Source organism: Lissotriton vulgaris, chromosome 9, assembly GCF_964263255.1.
Source record: "Lissotriton vulgaris chromosome 9, aLisVul1.2, whole genome shotgun sequence".
Lineage (NCBI taxonomy): Eukaryota > Metazoa > Chordata > Amphibia > Caudata > Salamandridae > Lissotriton > Lissotriton vulgaris.
This window is the reverse complement of record NC_141697.1, coordinates 1,065,356,812-1,065,380,131: the sequence shown is the minus strand read 5'-3', so window position 1 is coordinate 1,065,380,131 and position 23,320 is coordinate 1,065,356,812. Positions and strand designations below refer to the sequence as shown.

Here is a 23,320-nt window from a genome sequence, read left to right as displayed (position 1 = left end):
AATGGGTGTTGGATTGATCTGACGGAACAGCAGCGTTGGATGTTGCCTGATGCGTATGTGCTTGCAGTGGTGACAATGGCGCATGGAGTAGCACATATAAGTTCTAAAGGAATCTGTAAGATGTTGGCTCCGGTCTGGAAGAATGATGGGATCAGTAAGTGTGCAGAGAGAGTGGTGAAAAATTGTATGGTATGCCTGATGCATAATCCTGGCAAGGGAACTCCAACTCCTGCTGGTCACTTCGCTCCTCCTTCCTGCCCCTTTGAAGTGATTCAGTTAGACTTCATTCACATGAATCGCTGTAATAATTTGAAATATGTCCTGGTGGTAGTCTGTGCTTTTTCCAGATGGATCGAAGCATATCCACTAAAGGACAACACTGCCCTACCAACTGCCAAGATTCTTCTTAAAGAATATTTCCCTAGATTTGGTATGCCACGGATTGTATGGTCAGATAACGGAAGTGAGTTTATAGGGAAAGTTATGCAGAGTGTATGTACCGGCCTAGGCATCAGACAGAAGTTCCACAGTGCGAACCATCCCCAGTCTGCTGGTTTAGTGGAGGGTTACAATGGCACCCTCAAGCTGAAACTAGCTAAAATACAAGCATCCACAGGTTTAGCCTGGCCAGACGCACTTCCTTTGGCTTTGTTATCAACGAGAGCAACTGTACATTCTAGAGTGGGGCTTAGCCCATATGAGATAGTGTTTGGCCGCCCGGCAAATATTTGGGGTGTGCCGAGGCCTAAGGAGTTTTGTTCTCTAGAATATCCTATGTTGATAGACTACCTTTACGACTTGACTGCTAAATTGAGTCTTATTCACCAACAGGTTTTCGATGCTTTACCAAAGCCTCCGGAGAGTCCAGGGCATCAGCTGAAACCAGGAGATCTTGTGGTCATCAGGAATTTCGCGAGGACGAAGAACCTTCAGCCGAGATACGTCGGCCCCTTCCAAGTCCTACTCGCAACGAGAACAGCAGTTCGTGTGGCTGGCCGCAAGCATTGGGTGCACGCATCCCACGTAAAGCGTGTACCCTTGCCACTTCCTTACGACGACTGGGTGAAGAAGGGAATTGGTTCCTCCGAATTTGAAAGCACGCTAAAATTCATCCCTTTCAGCGATGCCGAATTGATCACGGACACTCCAAGCTCTGACTCTCCTCCTGAAAAGACTCCTTTGAACTCTGAACATTTGTCCCCTGCATCAGAAAGAACTCTGTCATCTGCGAACTTGGACACTGCAATAGCCACCAGTGAAACGCTATTTTCCGATCAGACAGTACCTGCGAAGCAAAGATATAATTTACGAAACCGTAAAATTGACAAATAAAGCAGGCAACTGCCCATTGTGATATTTTGAAATTCTGAACTTTTGCCTTCAGCCAGGAAGTTTGCTATTGTTTTATTGTTTTTTAAAATTGCCTTGCCGTCTGGGTAGCCGTAGGGTCGTGGCTGTGTGCCTAGTTGAATCTGCGGGGGTCTGACACAAGGTCGATCTTTCTGTTGGTTCTGGGAACTCCCAGGGCTGATAGAGGCATTTTCATCTACGTACACATCATCAGTGGTCGCGAGCGGATTGTAGAAGATGGAGCTTCCTGCGCTGCAACGAGAAAATGTGATTTATGTTCGCAGAAACAGACTTTACAGAATCATTCACAGCAAATGCTTTTTGATGCAATGTGCCATTACATTCTTGATTGTTTTGATAACGTTGGTGGGAGGAATCGTTTTCAGTATAAATTTGATTTTTGTGCCGGTAACTACAGTACCTCCCCTTGATCCTGCTACTTCTACTGTTTCTTCTATACACTCTTTTCACTCGTTTCCCGAACATGAGCAAGCTCGACGCTCAGAATTCATTAACAACACTTTTGTACAGCTCTTGCATCAACACCAACTGGTAGTTAACACTACAGACTGCTGGGTGTGTGGCTTGATACCCCACACTATGGATAAAGGTATTCCCTATCTGGTTTTGCCTTTCAGCTACAATGGATCATTTCAGGCCCTTCAAACCATCTTTGCTTACGCCCTTGAAACCTATCCTCCACGTCCACCACGTTCTGCTAAATATAACTCTGCCAACAAAGCTTTAGTCCAGGGAATTATTGACATGATCAAGGACGTCAATAATACTCCATCTTACCCTAGAGACGAATTGCGAGTATATTTAAGTTGGAATACTTCAGAGTATCGCCTTAGTTTAGGAGAAAGCAAGCGCAAAAGCTCAACTCCAATCTGGGTCGTACCTCACCGAGGTCAGGTCTGTTTGCAAGGTAATGGGAGAAATCCGAGAGCTCAGCTAGGGAGGAGTGAGTGCGTAGCGACTTATGTGTTTCCGGCTAACTCTTCCCCTGCCTTTCTTACTGCTAGGGGTACCTACTTCATCTGTCGAGATCGAGCTTATACATGGTTGCCTGCCGACTTTTCAGGATCATGCTATATTGCTCGATTGTTGCCTCCAACATACACTGCATCATCTGATTATCACAGGACCAGAGTAGCGAGAGGTGTCTTCAGCAAGGAAGATACTGCTGGTCAGGAAGCTGGAGACTTCTTCAAAGGTTTCCTTCCGTTCTGGGGGCCTATGGCCAATAGTAGAAACATACGTCAGCTAACACGGGTAGTTGAATCTACTATTACCGAAACTGCTGGTGCCCTTAGCAATTTGACAGCTGAGCTTCAGGCGGATAGACTCATGACGTTGCAGAACCGTATGGTTCTAGACGTTATACTTGCAGATTGAGGTGGGGTATGCAGAATGATCCAATCGAGCTGCTGTGTCTTTATTCCTAATAATGCTCCAACAGTCTATGAGGCGATCTCGAAGTTACACAAGATTTCCGACTCTATTCACGTAGACAAGGGAAACTGGTCCTTCATGGAGTGGTTTTGGACTCTGATCTCAGCGTGGGGATGGAAGGTTCTAATGGTCATTGGTGTCATCTTAGTATTCCTATTCTCATGCTGCCTGATTATCCAGTGTGGTCCTGCTTTGTGTAGTCTTTGTGCTGCAACTTGTCTTAGAAAACCACTTGCGTTTGGAGAAAAGGCACGAGAAAGGATGATGATACAACAGCATGTCACTGACCTGATGAGCATAGAATTAGACTCTGACATAGACTGAGTAATTGCCTATGTAAGGGCAAAAGGAGGGTCTGAGGTTCCGTGACGATTTGAACCCGTGTTTTCAATATTGTCGGAAATACATAATATTGGTATCAGCGAACCGCAAATGATCCATTTAGCATATCCTGGTGTTTTCGCTACGCTACGAGCAAGAGTACTCCTTTTATAAAAACATTTCTGATCTACCCACGGCATCCATCTTAGATCATGGCCGCCATTTTGTGTTTCTTGCCCTCACATACGCAATAACCTCTGATCACTTCATTTCGATTAAGGACACGTAGCCTTAGCCGGAGATTCACCTCTTTCATGACACGTGCACCTTAGACCAGATCATGCTGTAGCTGCATGACTCGACAAAGGCTGCCTCCTCTGCCCGAGGCCAGTCCTGCTAAACTGGTCTTCGTGTCCATTGTCCTGATCACGATTAGGCGGCCGAAGCCGGTAGCCTTGCCCATTTACAACCTACAAACATCCCTTATCCTGCTTTTCTATCTTCTGCACCTGGCTCTGCTCCTTTCCTTCTGGGCCTTTATTAGGGGGAGGTAACGAAATTTACGATGAGGCAGTCCGGGTCTTGAATGAAAAGTTGACATGAGATTATGATGGAAAAGTGGGAACCCCTCGTTCGTAATGTTTTGACATCAGATATTGTCGACGATTCCTGTGCAACGCCAAATATTTATTGTTTAGGACACAAAGGTTTGGGAATGTACTAACATGTAAGAATTCGCCTGAAGGCCAAAATTTAGTATATAAGGAGCAACCCTCTTTGTACAATTTGAACAGGCTCCTAGTTACTGCCCATGCGTAGTTTCTGTGACTTCTGTGTCCCTGCAGTAATAAACCTTTGGTCTCTGACGCCACCATCGAGAAGCCCGTGTTTCTGTTCATTTGTGCACCAAGGCAGGTGGAACTCCGGGGTCTTTGGGTGTTGTTCCCTGACACCTCTGGACGGAACCAAAAAGTCCAGAACTCCACCGAACCCCCTAATCAACAATGTAAACACATGGAGGGGTGGGGAGAAAGAAACTCGATACAGACGAAGACAAAGGGCTGTGAAAAATAAAAATTATTTAGAAAAACTGCCCTCACTCACACACAATGTGTGCGACATGCTTCATCATCGGGTCTGATTACAATACGCCCCTAAGTAGCCACGCAGGGGGCGGAGCATAGGGAGGAGGGAACACAAAACACAAAACAGACAAGAATCAACACAAATGTGACAAACAGTGATCACAACAATGAGTGTTGTCCCTAAGGACTGGGTGAGTGATAGACGAAAAGTGGTTAGATAGTGCTCATCAAAACTGGATCATGGATACCGTTAACCCTTTATTCATAGGTTCCATGGTCAGGATTAAAAAGGTGTGAAGGACAAAGTGTTTAGGCAGGAGGTCAAGATCCAAAAACACTCCTCCTTAAACTGCGATGGTCAACATGTTTCGACCGTATTAAAGTGCCCTCTCTTACATGGGTCACGTTGGTCTTCTTCAGGACAGTCTATCTGTCCCAATCCCTATTTACCTCTTACCTCAATATGGTAATTGTCAGAGGAAAACCACGTTTAGGGTACTTCTACAACCGTGTATTGTTATTACTAAAAAAGACAAGAAAAAATAAAAACAATTCAACCAAATATACGATATAATGCCATGTAATATCGTGTAATGGGAGCCATATCCCACAGCAGGCTTTCATATACATAAATGGTCTCTCGAAACGCTGGTTACCAATAGTGCCCACGGGTAAGAATGATGTTCCGGTGGCATTGTAGAAAACAAATTGTTTATCTATCAATGGCCTACAGTCAGCTATTGACTGTATTAATTAAAAACCAGACACATGTCACAAACAGTATAGATGTACAGGCAGGGGGAAGCACTACCCTGTCCATAAGTAGTCATTAAAAACATTCTTTTTGTATATCACATCCCTAAAAATAAACAGTCATGCCCCTTTGATGTTCCTGGGGCATAGATAGCTTACCGAGTCTATTGATTCTTAAGGCTCGAATTGGCGTCAGGCGGGTGGATTTCCAAAGAACACAATCTGTGTTCGGAAAGAAACATATTCATTGTGCACGCTGTTTTAAAGTTTTACTCTCTGCGTATCTCCATTCTCTAAAGGGATCGCCATTCATCATAGTTTTGAGGTTAACACCAGAATATCAAAGTACATGGCTCCCTGAGTGCATTAATGTTAATAGTTGCCTCTATTAATAACTCCCGTCTCAAAATAAAGTACCATTCATCACCAATCTTTGACTATAACGGGTATTACAATACACAGCTTCCTACTTGCCAAAGCGTCTCACCATTGGCCCTCTGAGACGGGGATAAACCTGTCTCTAAAATCTCAAGGGGTCGGGAAATGCCCTAGTAATTAAAACCACAAAGGAGCCCCAAGGAAGACACCCGCTTACTGTTCCAATGGAAGCCTCCAGCACCAGTTGTGCCCGCTCTCGGAAACGCTGTGAAGATCACGGCGTGTGGAAAACTCCGCCATTTAAAGCGGTTTTTAATTAATACAGTCAATAGGCCATTGATATATAAACAATTTGTTTTCTACAATGCCACCGGAACATCATTCTTACCCGTGGGCACTATTGGTAACCAGGGTTTCGAGGGACCATTTATGTATATGAAAGCCTGCTGTGGGATATAGCTCCCATTACACGATATTACATGGCATTATATCGTATATTTGGTTGAATTGTTATTATTTTTCTTGTCTTTTTTATTGATAACAATCCACGGTTGTAGAAGTACCCTCCACGTGGTTTTCCTCTGACAATTACCATATTGAGGTAAGAGGTAAATAGGGATTGGGACAGATAGGCTGTCTTAATGAAGACCGACGTGACCCATGTAAGAGAGGGCACTTTAATACGGGCGAAACATGTTGACCATCGCAGTTTAAGGAGGAGTGTGCATGCTACTTAAGATCTTCCAGTGACTACCCCTAAACACGAACTCACCGTGACACAAGCCCTCACCACCATCCGACTAGACTAGACTATGACAGTGCCCAATATGTAGGAATCACTGCACACCTTCTACAGAGACATCAACCCATACAGAAAGCTGCAGCCAGACTCATCATCGGCCTTTCCCCAATGAACCCACATCCCATCACACCTCAGGAAACTCCACTGGCTTCCCGTACAGAAGAGATGCCAAATCGTGCTGCTGCCCCACTCACACAAGACTCTTCACAACCAAGGACCTGTCTACATTAACCATGACCTGAACTTCCACCAACCACCGAGAAGACTACGCTCTGCCTCCCTTTCACTTGCCATACTCTCTGCCTCTGCCGAAGAAGAAGTGGAGTATACTCCTCCCACATCGCACCGGAATTCTGAATGGCCCTCACGACCTGGCTATTAGAATGAGCCTCCGGGACCTGCAAGCACTTGGGTGGGAGCAGACTTGGTGGTTGCTCTTTCTTGGCGCAAGATTTGAACACACTTTCACTGCCCTCACTAGTGCAAGGCAGAGGAACCTCTCTGTCCCAGGGTGGGCTTCCCAGGGCTTCCAACTGGAAGAGAGCACACTCCAAAGTACAATGAGGTGCCAAAGATTCAAGCATCCAATTGAAAGTCCGCATCAATTTTTCCATCAAATATCAAACAAATCACACACAATCAGCTAACGTGTTTCATTCCTTTAACCCCTTCTGAGCTCCTGACTCACGGTAGGTGTGTGCGCACGATGGCCAGGGGCCGTCCTAACCACGCCCAAGAATGGAATGTCCAGCAACGTGGCAGAATTTGCGTTCGCAGCCAAGGTGTTAAACACTATAGAACTTCTTCAGGGCAAAAACACAAGTATATCTTTCATTAGGAGATCAACTATCCCATCTGTGTTCCTATTTTCACAATCTATTGATGAACATTCACATGATAATGGCGCCTTCTCTCTTGCGTTATGTTGGTTGCATCTCAAGGACTGTCCTGGACCATGATGTTGGCCCCTGCTGCGGTAAGTCCTGGCCCCCCCACCCCCCGGTGCTATTCCTAGGGCACTTGTGTCCTTGGCTATGCCTGGCAGGATTTCTGCTACTACCCCATAAAACCTGATTCTTGGATATATTTTCAATTCAATACAGGCAGGTCCAAGGCAAAGTTGCCAAACTGATCCAGCTGTGGCATACTGCTGAAAATTCAGGTTTTCCCCTGCTGTGATCTTCTCTGCACCAGCAAATCAGATTCAGCAGGACCACATGGTGAAGATATCAGGCTTGGTGGAGTCCTGTTTGGCAACAGCATGTGGCCTTGCCCTACTAAAGGATTGTTAGCTCAAAAAAAAAGATTAAGTGCTAGTGAAGACATTTTGACTGGGTGAAGGCACCGAAAGTATTTGGCTGGCGAGATGACTTCTCTGCGTGAAAAATTCAAATTTCTCTCACTCTGAGCTTTTCCCGCCAATAGCTTCACTAGGACTGTGTCCAACGGCTGTAAAACCTTGGCCACAGTTTGTTGCCTTGCCACCCTGCGGATTTTGAATTTCATTTTTGAGTCTTACGCTAAAACTGATGACCAGGCCAATCCTGGTTTCCGAATCTGACACACTGATCATTGTGGTTGGCCATAAATCGTACCTAGGTCCCGGTCTACTGAGTCAATGTCCAAACTGAACTTTATGAAGGATTATGAAAGTTTGGAGTTGAGGAAGAGGAAACAGAAATAACATACACATTGCAGAACTGCCGATAAGAGATTCATCCTAGTAGTTCACTACCAGTTTGAACAAAACCCCTGCTAGCTGTTCATCATGTTCACATCTAACATTGAAATACCATTGATTGTTGGTCTCTTTCACATGCAGCACTGGAACAGCATTTCATCTCTTGAGGAAGAATAAATGTGTTTTTTAATCTGAAACACCCTAACCAACAACTGTCTTTTATCTAAATCTGTACTGTGACTTTGAAATATTGAGAAATGCGCTTTGATCTTCCTTTTATGTTGCATTATCATGGACCTTCAAGCATTGTTGGGGCCACATACAACACCTTTCCTAGCAGGGTGTTTTTGTTGTTGTTTGAGCACCATTTAACTGTTTGAGCTTTGGCATATACTTACTATATTCTCAAACATTGCCAAATATACTTTGTGGGATGTGCAACTATACATACACAAATGCAAGTATATGTGAATGACAGTAGACCACCCAGGAATTAGAATTCCCCTTTGTTAAGCATGGCATCCGAGTTTAGACAGGCCATGTTTAACATTTCAAATAGATAATAAATCTGTCCATTCCAAAGATCATTTGATACTACATTAACTATATGCTGTTTATGTGTGCTGGTTGTCTGAGAGATATGCTGGAGGAAGTTTGAAGAGGAGGATGCCCAAAATCAGTATGAAGAACTTATCAGTCAGAATATGATTGAAAAACAAAACAAAGAGTGGAAAAACGATTCTGTAGAACAGCAGTCTGAATCACGGAATAAACTATACACTGAATCCATAACAGCCTTAAAAAACAGATCATATATGCTGAATGACTTTTGTGCCACAAGATTTACTTACCCTGAGATGACTCTGAAAAACCTGATGTTATCACTGTGAAAGCTTGACGAAGACCTGATCTACTTGACTCTGAAGGGCGAAACATGTGTCAACTGTTGAAGATCTTTTACTGTACCTCACTTTGCAACAAATACTGGATATCTAAATATCTAAATATATTTAAAATCACCACCTGGAACTGAATTATATCTGCTAATGGAGAAGCACTGAGAAATGAAGGAGGAGGTATTCACATACCCCTGACCATTAACCATATGCTGCAACTTTGGATTTTAAAGCACTTCCTATCAAACAAATAAAGATTTGAATCAATAAGTTACATAGAAAACAGTTTTTGCAGAGGGGCAAGATGGCGGGCATGTCTAGGCAGCTGTAACACACTTCTCTGAGGCGTCCTTAAGGATGATGCACTTTTAATGATTATCCCCCATGGTGCATAACTACTGCTATGGAAATGTTGACGATATGCTCACTGATTAGGATATGACGGTCTGAGCTGGAAAGGGTATGGTCGCTGGATTGGATATCGCTTAACAGGATTCGTTGTGCAAGACGATTTGTGCGGCAAACTCTGCAGAAGCTCTGACGCCACTTTCGACGCTGGACCGATGAGATGCCTCCAAGCCCATGAGGGATTAGAAACCCTGCGGCAGCACCCAAACACTGCCGGCAGCCTTAGGCATTAAGCCTTCCCCAGGGACAGTGACTCGAGCTCCTAGGCTGACCCCTACAGAAACGGACAGCCATGTCTCTGGAGTCCTGGATGCTGCAGGAGGGCAGAAGAAGCCCATACATGCTTTAACCAAAAGGCTGATTAAAGCACCCTCTCTGAGTGATTTGGCAAAAGTGGAGAATGGCCTTTTGGATGGTACACGATCGGCAGAAGGCAGGGAGGACTCTACTGATAAGAAGAATCAGGCTATTAACTTACCCTTAACAGGAGGTTTAACAGCAGGTATGCAAGAGAGGACTGCAATGGGTAGTGAATCGTTAACTACTTGCTCTACTCCCTCATTTTTGAAAAGGTGCTCTCTCCTGATTATGTTAGACCAAATAATACTTTTGAGGCTAGAACTGTTTTACATACCTCAAAAAGGGAAATGGCCTCGGATACTACCGACTTTTTAAAGTCTGTACAGACTGAAGTGCCAGGGGTAGATGGACCAGAGACTGAATCTGGCAATAATTTCCTCTCTTTCTCAAACCATTCTAGCAGATCTGAGGAAGAAGAGTTGGAACTGAGTGATTTTTCTTCCAGGAAAAGCTTCATAGGCAGTGTAGTAAGTGAAAAGAGCAATCTGGTCGAGAGCAGCAGTCGCACTAGACCTCAGAAATTTTAGGGAAGTTATCTGGCACAGTGAAGAAGAAAAAAGCTAAAGAAACATCTAAAAAGGAAAATCAAAATCAAAAATCAGGAGAGTAAGAATTGCTCTGGGTCTACTCGGCTGCCTCATGTTTGAGGGGAACAGCTCCTGGTGAAGTTCCCATAGAAGATCAAAGCATTATGCCTATCACAAAGAGACAAAAACAGAGAGCCGATGAATGCAAAGCGCCTGCCGCCAAATGCAGGAGGCTATCAGACAAATATCTAAATCATGTATGGAATTTGCTAATAGAATGGGAGAGGCCAAGAACAGAGTATCTAAACTTGAAGATGACACCTCTGCTCAGAAAGAAACAACCAGGATTTTGAAAGCTCACACAGAAGATACCCAATGGAAATTTGAAGATCTTGAAAATATATTAAGGAGGATCAACTTAAGGATTTTGGGGATCCCTGAATGGGCTGAAGGGCTGGATGAGTGCAAATATGTGGTTGAGCTATGTAAGGAAGCTTTCCAAGAACTTGTGTAGTGGATTGGGATGTTGAAATGTAAATAGCGCACAGGATTCCGTTTAAATAAATCCATGAGCAGGGCTGTAGCAGGGATTCTGCTCCTACACAGAACTGTGCATAGAGACTTAGAACCTCAGAGAATTAGGGTGTGCCAAACCCCACCTTTGTATCCAAAATCCCCTACCAGACTAGCAATCAGTGTCTCATTGGTACTAAGAAAACCCAAATGATTTAGCAACCCAGAACATGGACTTAGAACACCTCAGGTAACGTGGAACACATGAACACTCTTTTGTTATACTAACATATCAATCCAGAACGAGGAGTCAAGGATGACACGTGCAAGTTTGAAATGTTTATTTCTAATGCAGTGTTCTCATACGCAGTATCTTAGCTAATACAAGCAAACATATTATAAAGATCAAGGTTAAAAACATAGTTACTATTCCATAAAAAACGAAGGGAGAAAGCATGTTAAAATGCTAAAGGTAACAGGACTAAATAGAACCTCAGTTTACCTTCCCTAGCTAGTATATTATATCTACAGAAGGTCTCTTTGGGTTTAGAAGGGCGGGCCTATACCTTTAGGTTCAGTGGAAATGGATCACATCATCTCCCATGCCAACACTCTGCATACGGATATTCATCAAGTGTGTGTCTCCTGCCTTACGCAGTGCAATATCCTTCACGCCTAAAACCAAACTTGGCCACAGCTGCATCCATATTATGTATGTCTACTCTGTGCGCTGATCAATCCAAACAATAAGTGCTGTGTTGAGATAACCTTGAAGGCCTCAGCACCCACTGTACAGACATAGCTTACCAAGCAAGACTGATATTATAAGCAAACATGTTTTTCTCATGTAAAGCAAAATACCTAACTAGGCGAAAAGCATTATTAACAAAATGTGTCGTGTGAAGAGGCAGCAGGAAAGGAAAATGGTGTTTAAAACTCTAACTAACACATGCCAACTTAACACAGTGCAACGGTGAAACCCATACACAAGACAGGGCAGGCAGAGTCCAAACCAAGGGCTATTTTGATTTTAATAGGCAATTTTTTGTAGCAGCAGGTTCTCTATGATCTGACTTGGCCGGATTAGAAACGTTCAGCAAAAGGGCAGGAGTTTTTTGTTAGACCAGTTTACTGCCATGCTACCGTATGAAAAAGATAGTGGCTTCGCCAATTGATACCGCTGTTCCAAGGTAAGGGGGCCCAAGCCTTTTAGTAAAATCCTTCAAAATTGAAAATTGTGGTGAGGGACAAATCACACTTTTTGGCTACAGATGCTAATGCCTACGAATCTGACAAATATGAGCTGAATGAGTAAGATCTGGGGTAATGAAAAAGGGGGAGACTGGTTGGTTTTTATAAATTTGGAATGATGAATGTAGATATTGGAAGGGGGTGGCTCTGAGGTTTTCATACCATCATGTTGGACCTGCTCGGTCCTAAGGACCTAAGTGGGTGGCAGGGGAGGGGGAAGTGGGGTGTGGGAGATTAGAGAGGTGAGCGGGAAAGGTTAAGTGAGGGGCAAGGGGAGGGGTTTTGAGTGAATTTAATGGTGGCACACAGAACTTAAACATTTTTAAGCAGGATAAATAAAGCAACCATGATATAGGTGCAATAGGTCATGTGGAAGTAACAACAGTTTACTTAAGGAATTTTGGAGATCTGTGGGTTGCGTGCCTTCTTTTCCTTTCTTCTTCTCTGGGAAAAGATGATGGGAGATATTATGAAGGAAGTAGTCTCTAATGGCAGATAGGGGAGGGCAAAAGTGAATTGATAAATAACGTATCAGCTCGATAAATATATGTAGCCTAATTTATAGGAATGAAAGAACTAGAGCTGCTCTTGTTTTGGGAGCAATGAGATCTGATATAGTTTGTATTCAGGAGACTCATATTTGCTTTAGGCAAAAATACTTTTTTTAAGGAACTGAGCCTAAATGTTTTGGCATGTACTCAACCAATTGTGACATCCAGAGGGGTTGCGTTTTTTTAAAATATTCACATATGTACTGTACCTTGTCGATTGGTAGATGGGCTGGGATGGTGGGTAATTCTAGAATGTAAAAAAGGCATGATGCACTGTACATTATGTTCAATTTATGGGGCTAATATCGATGAGGCAACGATTATCAATGAATTAAATTTAGAATCAGCCTCATGATCCATTTCATTGGTGCTGTGTAGGAACCTTAATATTCATTTCAGCCTGACTCCTAGGCACTTCAATGAACAGGTGTATTGAGGACTGAAACCGAGGTTTTATAGGGCCCTTGAACAACTTGTGGAATATCATGACTTAGTAGATCTATTGGATAAGTATAGGCTCATGATCCTGGTTTTACCTTTTATTCTCATCAACATAATAAGATGGCCTGCTTGGATGATTTTTTTATGACTACTAGTGGGGCCTGTGAAGTGATAATTGAGATCACCCCTCAAGTAATAACGGACCACAATCCATTGATCCTTACAATACCTGTAGAGGGCTTTGGCAGACCACAGGGTCCACGGGGACCATGGGGACCATGTACCTTTGATTAAACACTTTTAGCAGAACCACCGTATGCAGATCATTTAAGGACCTGGTTACAACAATTTTAAGGGGTAAATAGGGGTACGGCTCCCACAAAGATAGTTTGGGATATTCTAAAGGCTAGGATTATGGGAGAGGCTCTTAGTTTTAGTCTACACCTTCTAAAGGTGAGAAATGAGGAAATGAGAGATCTGTATAGTAGATTGGCAGAAGTTGAGATGGAATTCATTCAGAATATAAGAAATGGACAGGATCCTCAAGAAATGCAGCAGGAAATAGGCAAAAGGAAAGCCAAAATGAATCAATATTTGAGCCAAAAAAGAGCGTTGAAATATCACACTTATACAGTAGACTGCTATGAGTATGGTGAGGCTACTGGCAGGCTATTGGCTACGCGTTTCAGATCAAAGGGGGATGAGGAGACATAAAAACCATTAAGGATTAAGAAGGCAGAAATTGTGGAAACGCCGGTAGGAAATATTAAGGTGTTTGAAGATTTATAAGCTAAACGTAATGCGAAAGATGTTGAATCCTCACCGTATAAGTCTTCTTCTCTGAATTATGGAAAGATATCTTGTTGATGTTTAGGGAGGCACAACAGGACTCTATCTATTCCTCGTGGGAGGATTCAAGCATTGCAATTTTTGTAAAGAAAGAGAAGTCTCCCCTGCTACCTGGCTCCTATAGGCCTGTATCTCTGGTAAATTGCAATAGTAAGGTCTATGCAAAATTACTGTCAAATAGACTGAGTAGAGTTATAACTCCTTTGGTTTCATGTAGAAAACACAGATTTATCCCCGAAAGGGGAAGTGTGGATCATGTACGGAGGGTGGTCACGCTTTTTGACTTAGCAGCAACACAAAAGACACCACTCGCACTTATTTTATTAGACGCTGAGAAAAGCCTTTGACCGAGTGGCGTGGGATTATTTATGGTCAATTTTAGAAGGGATAGGCTTTGGGAGTGCTTTCTTTCAAGCCATTAAGGGTTTAGATAAAACTCCTGCTGCCAAGATACGGCTAAATGGTCTTGAATCAGAGAGGACACTTATTTCCAGGGGGACAAGGCATGGATGTTCTTGCTCCCCATTATTATTTGCACTTTATATCAACGCAATTTTAATTCAATTGGAGAGGAGCAAGATTATCACGCTGGTAATTCAAGATAAAATAGAATACAAGGTGTTTACTTATGTCGATGATGTGGCAGTGACAACTCAAGACTTTGGGCCCGATTTTGATGTAGGGTACAAAGCCATCCTACAGCTAGTCGGTGGCTTTCTGCCCAACATTGATGTATTACCTCCCTTCACCGTATTAAAATGCAGCCGGTCGGAGGGAGATTAGTGGGAGGAATTCTGCTCTGCTTCTGATGGGCTCACAGAGTCCATTGTGGTGGTAGGTGTGATGATAATCCCATAATGATGGCGGAACCAGCCTCGGCTCTGCCACCAAGATTATGATGTTGGTTTCTGCCTGCCCTTTAAAGGCAATCCACCCACCATGAAAAGGGAGGTAGAAAGTGACTTTGGGGGCCTCTATAATAGGGCCTGGTGGGCTCCTATGGTGCCCCCTAAACATTCCTGCATCATGTGGCAGGCACTGCCACATGGTGCAGTCACAGACTCCCATTTCTCTATGGAAGCTTGTGCTGCAGCTGTAAACAAGCCGTAGCATGGAGAAATGGGAGTTGTGTGAATCCCAACGCACGGTGCCTGCCACACGGTGCAGTGATTCACAGGGGGCATCCAAGGTACCCCCTCCGACTCCAACCAGAGACTGCAGGGTGAATGGGCCCTGCTAGGGCCCCCAGGGCTGCTTTCTGACAGGCTTTCCATACCATAAAGTCCGACATGGAAAGCCTGTCGGAAACCCACATTGTAATCCCAACGGCAGAAACGCCATCCATTGGGATTACGTGCCAATCTCTGACTGTCCAAGGGGCTCCTTGAGCCCATCGGAATCCAGCTGGAATGACCATCCAGTTTTAGTTTCGACCACCTGCATTGTAATGCAGTGGCGGATACTGAAACCATGATGAGGCTCGGAAAGCCTGCGATCCTCATTATAATCAGGCTCTTGATCTATACTACTATTATAAAGAGAGAACTTGCACCTTTGAGCCAGGTAAACTCGAAAACTACACCACCAATCTGAACACCCAGGACATCTTAGAAAACCTCAGGGCAAGCAGAAGGACATAGGCTACATAAAAATAAATAAAACGTTGTTTAAAATATTTACAAATAAAAATAAAGTAGTCCCTTGCAAGTAGCGCCAGCCGCGACGTATGCGTGAGGGGAGTAGCGGCGTTCACGAGCAACAGGAAGAGCGAGGACATGAGCGCCGGGAGGAGCGTCTGCGTGAGGGGAGGAGCGGAGTTCACCAACAACAGGAAGAGGGAGAACATGAGCGGTGGGAGGAGCTGCGGAGCGGTGAGTCGCGGAGGAGCAGTGGCAGCGCGGGGAGGAGCAGCGGATGAGGTAAGTCGGTACCTGGGGGGGGGGTTACAAAGCCGGGACGGGAGGCGGGAGGCGGGCGGGAGGCTTAAGGCACGAGGCGGGAGGCGGGAGGCAGTAGGCGGTAGGCGGTAGGCGCTATGCGCTATGCCCAATGTCGGGGCGGGGGGCGGCGGGCTCAAGGCGGGGGGCGGTATGGCCAATGTCGGGGCGGGAGGCGGGAGGGATGTGGACTGGGCAATGTCGGGGGGGGGTGCACAGAGGATTAAAATGCTGCCCCCAGCCCCTTTCTGCCCCAGGCAACGCTGGGGCGGGCTGCTAGTGCTTTATGTAATCAATACAAAAAAATACAAAAAAGGGAAAACGTTTTTACAGCCCTGCTGTAGAAAACAGGCCTTTTCAGAAATGCATTACATGTTTGTTTGTGACCTGGAAACATTTTTCACTCAATATATGCACTTTGTCTAACTGTACAAAAAACTTTTGGCACCATGGTTGATTTACCTAAATGTTAAGCGTTAGACTAAAATCAGTCAAGAAGTTTAATTCAGTAGAAGATAGCCACATTAGAGAGCCCTATTCACAAAACCAATTTGAGACAAAATCCTAACTTTATGACTTTTGGAATTCCCAACGGCATTTAGAAGCAGTAAAGTTAGAATTCCTAACTTTACTACTCCTAAACTGAGACAAAATCCTAACTCTATGACTTCACAAAAGGCATTTAGGAGTAGTAAAGTTAGGATTCAAAACTGTACTACTCCTTATCTTAGACAAAATCCTAACTTTACGACTTTCAGTATTCACAAAAGGCATTTAGGAGTAGTAAAGTTAGGAATCCTAACCTTACTACTCCTAAATACCTTTTGTGAATACCGAAAGTCATAAAGTTAGGATTTTGTCTCAGTGTAAGAGTAGTAAAGTCCTAAATGCCTTTTGTGAATACCAAAAGTCGTAAAGTTAGGATTTAGTTTCAGATTACTTTTGAGAATCGGGCCCTTGGTTATTTGCTAGCAGCCTGGGCAATCAGGCCCCACTCATTGGAGCCATGACGACAAAGGTTTTTATCTCTGTATGTATGTGCATGTTGTTTGGTTTGGACTCAAAATAACTGACTTACTGAACCTAAAACAGTTTTCCATTTAGCTAAAGGACTAGTCAACAGTCCCCAACTACTAGAGAGAGTAAAAACCAGAATTCTGGTACAAAATAAAAATAGCAACCCATTGTACTTTACTTTTCTACTGCCACGAGAATCTCTAGCACAGGCAAGCCACCTCATCTCTAAATCCATGCATGTTGACTGCAGGCCGCATATGGATGCTTGGGGAAGGGGTTGCGGGAGTGGACACAGCACTATTCAGACCAACAGGATCTGACACCGCCTTTGATGTTTTGAGGATAGAGATGGCGAAAGAGGTCAATGCAGCCGGTACACTAGGGTCATAATATACACAGCACCAGAGATGCTTGCTCTAAAAGTTTCAGAGTGGGAAATTGTAGATCTCCCAACTGACACACCCAAAAACATCTAGCCAGTGACAGGTGTGGTAACAGATATGATGTCAGAATACCAGCCACAAATATGACTATAATTATTATTATTATTTAGCTAGATTCAATTAATTGCTAGTTTTACCTGGTAGCTAAAGGAAGCAAGAATTTGCCTCTACCAGTTGGTATTTTCAGAAATCGAGGTTCATCATTCTGTTGTGCATTGTTTCATTTGTATGGAGCATCATACACATATTGGATGAAGACAATAAAATGTCGATGGTCTCATAATGCTCTATTTAAATTGATGAGTGAAACATAGTGTATAAAAGTCACTGAGTGATCTTAATGCCTTCCTTTGAGATTGTACCTTATGCACTAATAGTTTCTTATTCTTTGGCTATTTCTCATTTCGAGCCTGTAACTGGTGTACTACTTTCTTATGCTATGTCCATGTTATATTTATAGTGCTTTTATAAATTAGTCAAACCAAGTGGGTTAATAAGTAAATGCTATTTCCTAGTAACAACTTTTTATCGTTCCTTATTATTTTATAAGATCTAAACCTAATTCAAACAATTAGTTTGCTTAAAATGGATCACCTCATCTACAGATGTGCAAATGAGTACTAAAAGTTGCATGTATTTATACTTGTCTTTTCTTTTCATGAAAAATATTTGGAAATAGCTAGTGAATATAGATGTATAACTGTATGGGTCTGATTTCCCAACTACGGCTCCCAGAGCCAGAACTATGCAGAAGTCAGTTATCTCCCTCCACATATTGCAGAAATATGCTGAAACACTAGCTCTCAATTATTCCTGATCTGAACCTTGCCACATTGTGCCAAAGCTGCTATCATTGGCCATATCGTCATATAAAGCCCAAATTGCTTCAACACATTAGGTAATGTGATCAACTATCATCATGCAGCGCAACTCATTAAGCATGTGCCCACAATTTTCTGATCCCTGTGCACACCACTGTTTGTGGTTTTTGGTAGTTACTACATGCATCGCAATTTTCCCCAGGTAAATTTTGGGAGGTGAAAAGTTTTACTGGGGAACAATGCCTGTTAAATAGTAAATTAACCCCGGGCGGAAACTTCCACTCCGCTGCTGAGTGTGCGGAGATTTGCTTACTCCGTGTTCCGTGGAGAACGCGGAGTAGGCAAATCTCTGCACACTTCACAGTGGAGCAGAGTTGGCCAGCCCCCGCCTCCCACCCTCCTATTAACAATCGCTTACAACTTAAATAAAACGACTTTTAAGGTAAATAAAAAAACACTTACCTTGGCTGCGACGTCCCCGGGGCTGCCCTCCTCCTTTTCATCGCCGTCTCTGGGGAAATGAGCATGCGCGTGCGCAGGCGGGTGGCGTAGCAGAGCTTCACAGAGTTTGTTCTCAACCCCGTGGCCCTTCGCGTAGCCCGACTATGCCCGGCTACACCCACTATGCCCGGGGTTATAGTAAATACCAGTACAAGTGGGTTTTGGTGCACAAAGCATCAAAATGACCAAGTTATGTCCCACTGTAAATGGCACAACTTGTAATAGGTGATAATTTTTGCTCCTTTTAAATTCCAATCCTTGTACTATTGAATTTCAAAAGTTGTGATACACTCGTAATGAGGACCTAAACCTTTAACCTCAATTGAGTTGTGTACATGATACCGGGGTTGCGGCACAAAAGTTTACAATCAATAGTTTTCTGTGTGATGGATGAATTTAAGATGCATCTGACCCTTCTTAGCTGCTCACTTTTCATTGTGCCATGTTCCCGTATGAAATGTTTGGGATGCCAATAATCACCGCATAGCTTGGTGGATTGATGCAGCAGACTCGCTCATAGGTTACACCACTTGCACAAACAGAGGAAAGGGGGTTAATATATCTTTCTCATAGTTGGGTTGTTATTCTTTTCAGTGGTAAAGGAAACGTGTCAAACTTCTATAACTGTACTAAGGTCCATATCTGTACCTTCACATGTGGATTGAACCAATTTTCAGGGATATAAGCATATATATTAGACATGTTTAGGAAGCAAAACATTGACTGGAACAACATTTTTAGATGGTTTGAGGGAATAATATATTCACCTGACCTGAAGTCATTGTCAAGGTATAGCGATACATTTTATTTAGCGTAATGTTGTTAAATATTAAAACATATTTTACATTCAAGTACTACTTTGATATAATTTAACATGGCATTCACAGATTTGTTGAACTATTTTCAGTATGTCGTCTTCAAACAGCTACAGAACCGTTTATAGTATCCAAAATAGTAACTTGATCATTTGCACTTATGTCTTTCAGATTCACCCGAGAACCTAACATTGAGTGTCCTACATGAAAGCAGAACCGAAGATTCAGTGAAATTCAAAAGATGTCACACTGAAAGTTTCAACCATCTATAGCATTTCCAAGCCAAATGGATTTCTTACTTGCACTTTGACTTTTTTCAAACATGAACAGTGGGGTATCACTGAGAGAAAGAATATGTTTCATAGAAATATGAACTCAAATGGTAGACTTTTCAATGGAAACTTATGAGAATAGTTCATTGAGCTAGGTTCCAGAAAGGAAATATTGGAACCTCCGATATGTGATTTGGAAAAACAATTATTTGTAACATTTAACACATTAATTTGAAAAAAAGATTCGCCCCTTGAGAAATAGATTGCTCCCTTCATCTGTATCAATGTTGTTGCAAGATATGGAGACTTCAGTAGTTCCAGCGATGATCATGTCAACTGGAAAACAAATATGCTGCAAAGCAACTACTCAAACTTCGATATATATAACTTCTTGGAGTACATTATTGAATCAAGAGCTTCCTTTCATTTCTACAAAATCTTCAAGAAAAAGTTGTATGGTGTGCCCAGTTTTTGTTTGTGCTAAGCAGGATTTTCTCCCCTTGTACAATACTAGCATGTTAGCTTTGCTTACATACCCATACTTTATACTTGATACAGTATATATACATGTGGTTCTAGCCTCTTCCCAGAGTCTATTTTTAGCTCCATAAAGACAACTAGCATATAAGAGGAAAATACACATTTCCAGTGAACTGCCATCTGTTGCAAGTTTCTTTGGTCCAGTTTTGTTAGCCTTTTTCCTCTCTTTGTAATACAGCTGTAAATACAATGCCTTCAAACTTTGTACATATGGAATAGTATGCCGCAATCCTCATTGCTATCACCAGAGTTCCACTCTTTTATCTTGGAAGTCCATCTGAAAGGATAAAAGCCTCTTTGCTATGAATCCAGATTTTATGGACTATCGGACTCCACCCAGCATCTTCATGTCGCTGCAAGCTAGAGATAAGTTATGGTATTCGTTGAAATTTCGATATTTATAATCCTGACTGGGAGCATTAAAGTGTTTACTTTGTACATTTTGTCAATTTTCCTCAAACTTCAATTATTTAACTATGTTTTGGTTTGCAGGATTTGTAGATGGCACAGTTTCACTAGGCAAACACTAGTCAATGAAGAAGAGACAACTAACTGGAGCTCTTTCAATCGGAGGAAGTAATTGGACAGATTTGGATTAGGTGCAATATGGAGGATTCAACCACAAGACTTAATATCCAGTGGCAGTGGGAAATAAATCGAGCAACCTTGCAGCAATTGGCTTCAAAATAGCAAGAATAGGACGCTCCAGAAGGGGAAACTACTCAAACACTCACATGCACATGAATGCCAAACTATCTGAAACGAAATAAGTGGAATTTATTACCAAAATCCAATTTTATGTAAATTTGGTTTGGTGTATTCCTCAATGTAGATCAATTTGATGATTAAGTTTACAATCATAATTGCTGACATCAAGTAAGTTAAACAAATTGCACTGTATTGCTTAGGAAAATATAAGGGCTAACTCAGAGGCCTGTGAAAAAACTTATTTGGAAAAGTTATTCACTCCAGGATATACCATGCCATATTCATACCCTTACAAAAATATCAAACAATCAACAGTTTGACCTCGATGTAATTCATATATATAGCTAAACTCGATAGTAGATATTTTAGGCAATAGTTCATTGGCTGTTCTAACTTCAGTTGCAAAATATTTATTTATTTTAGTTAAACAAATATTTATTAACAGTTATAACGCAGCACATAGATAATGGGCGCATAGTGCTTTATATAATTTGCGGAAGCAACAGTTTATGTTTTGAGTAATTGAGGCAATATATGAATCTTAATGGTGGGACAGACATGCCTAAACGATATTCCTTTGCTAGCTAAAGGAACAAATATACATGTGCGTGTGTGTTGTTATCAGTGTTGTATTTCATATTGCAGCTGATGTATTTTCAGTCTGATTTTGAACTCTTGCAGTAAGTGAGTGGCCTAAAATGTCAGGTAAGAAGTTCCAAAGGAACTGACCTTACAGATGCAAAGTCCAGAATTGGAGAAAGCAACAGATGATATAGGTGTTGCCACAAAATTGGGAATGGCTTTACCTTAATTTTTAAGTTGCTATGTAGAATGATAGGGTTTAGAGATATTAAGGGGCCAGGCTGTGTACTGGTTTGCATGCAACTTATTAAGGCACATCCACACACCCTCAAATGATCAGCAGGCAGTTGTGCTCACCACTAACAACAGGATCTTACAAAACACACTAGGGTGTTTTGTAAGACCCTGTTGTTAGTGATGAGCACAACTACCGGCTGATCATTTGCGGGTGTGTGGATGTGCCTTAATAAGTTGCGTAGAGTCCAGTAGCAACATTTAGAACCTTCTCAAGTTTCGCAAAAACGCAATTGGGGAGACCTACCAAAAGACTATAAATAAAGTCCAATCTACTAAATAACAATAATTGATCAGTGTTTTAGCCGAATTCAATGGTTTGAATTAGTGGATCGTAAATAAAACTATGCGACTGTGTTAGTGAAGAAGGCTTCCATCTGCATGGATGGTAAATGAACCCTGAGTTTTGGGCAATGTGATCAATTTCAGAGAGTCTGGATGAGGGGCATCATGGGGTATTTTCTAAGAGGGATAGGTGTAGAGGATGGTAGTTGTAGGATCCAAATTTCATTTGAGTTCAGTATAAGTGACCAAACAGCCATCCAGTGTCCGACGGATGTGCGGCACTCTGAGATGCATGACTTTAGATAGTGTGTGGAAGTTTGAAAGAACATGAGTTGGGTATGATCAGTGTATGAGTGATACAAGCCAAAGGAAAATATTAATTAATCAAGAGAGCTGGTGCACAGTGAGAGAAGAAGAGGGCCAAGTGCAAGCATTTTGGGGTGCCCATTGGAAATGGGTTGAGTGTGCACGGCTGGGAGTCTAAAATCAACTGTGTGAGAGCCATTAGAAAGGTGGGGCAGAACCAGTTGTGTGCCAGGCAAGTGGTACCTAGTTACTCTAAAGAGAAGACTAGCCTATAATGATCATTAGTGTCAAAGGTGCAGGATAGGTTCAAGACTAAAAGGCTGAAACAGAGTCCTTTGTAATGTGTATTTGTGATAAAGTTAAGTATGTGTGTGAGTGTTGTTTCCAAGGGCTAAGCAGCATTAAAGACTGGAGTGAAAAGGGTTGAGTATGTTGTTTGAAGAGAGAGACTTGGGGCAATATGTATCAACAAACCCTTTTGCGATTCCTAAATAGCGATTTTTAAGGAATCGCTATTTAGGAATCGCAAAATGGTATGTATGAAGAAATTAGCTTTTTTTAAGCGATTCCTTAATCTTCCTTATTTGCGAATTCGCATTTTGCGAATTCGCAATTAAGGAATAATTTCCAATGCATTCCTATGGGCCAGGAGGCCCATAGGAATGATTGCGAAATAATTCTCAAATTGCGAATTCGCAATTTGCTAATCGCAATTTGAGAATTATTTCAAGGGTGCAGGGGTGTCTCAAGGACACCCTGCTGCACCCCTGTAAATTACATGTGTGTGCATATGGCGCACATACATGCCCAATGGGCATGTATGTGCGTCATATGCCACCCTCACAAATGCACAATTGTGCATATTTACAAGAAATCGCAAATTACCACCAACTACAAGTTGATGGTAATTTGCGATTTCTAAACCTGAAATCGCAATTTCGAAAAGCTTCATACATAGCATTTAAGGAATCGCAAATTTGCGATTCCTTAAATGCTTAAGCAAAATAAGGAATCGCAATTTTTTGCGAATTTCGGCCTTAACGAATCGCAAAAGGCTTGATACATATGGCCCAATGTGAGGCGATTGAAGAACAATCTTTCCTAAATAAAAAAGGGAAGTTGAGATACCGGGCAATAGTCGGCATGTGTATGATAGTGAATTTATTTTCAGGGAGATA

The 23,320-nt window shown here is 42.4% G+C and overlaps 1 protein-coding gene across 2 annotated transcripts in view; it reads left to right on the top strand.

Annotated features, from left to right (window-relative positions):
- Positions 1–20,405, top strand: part of TAFA1 (TAFA chemokine like family member 1) — a 1,279,349-nt gene extending 1,258,944 nt beyond the window's left edge. For both annotated transcript variants that reach the window (XM_086936839.1, XM_086936838.1), the window contains one exon: positions 19,327–20,405. In XM_086936839.1, the coding sequence (XP_086792965.1) occupies positions 19,327–19,344 (18 nt within the window). In that variant the 3' untranslated portion in view covers positions 19,345–20,405. The remainder of the gene's footprint in view (positions 1–19,326) is intronic.
- The last annotated feature ends 2,915 nt before the right edge of the window (positions 20,406–23,320 follow it).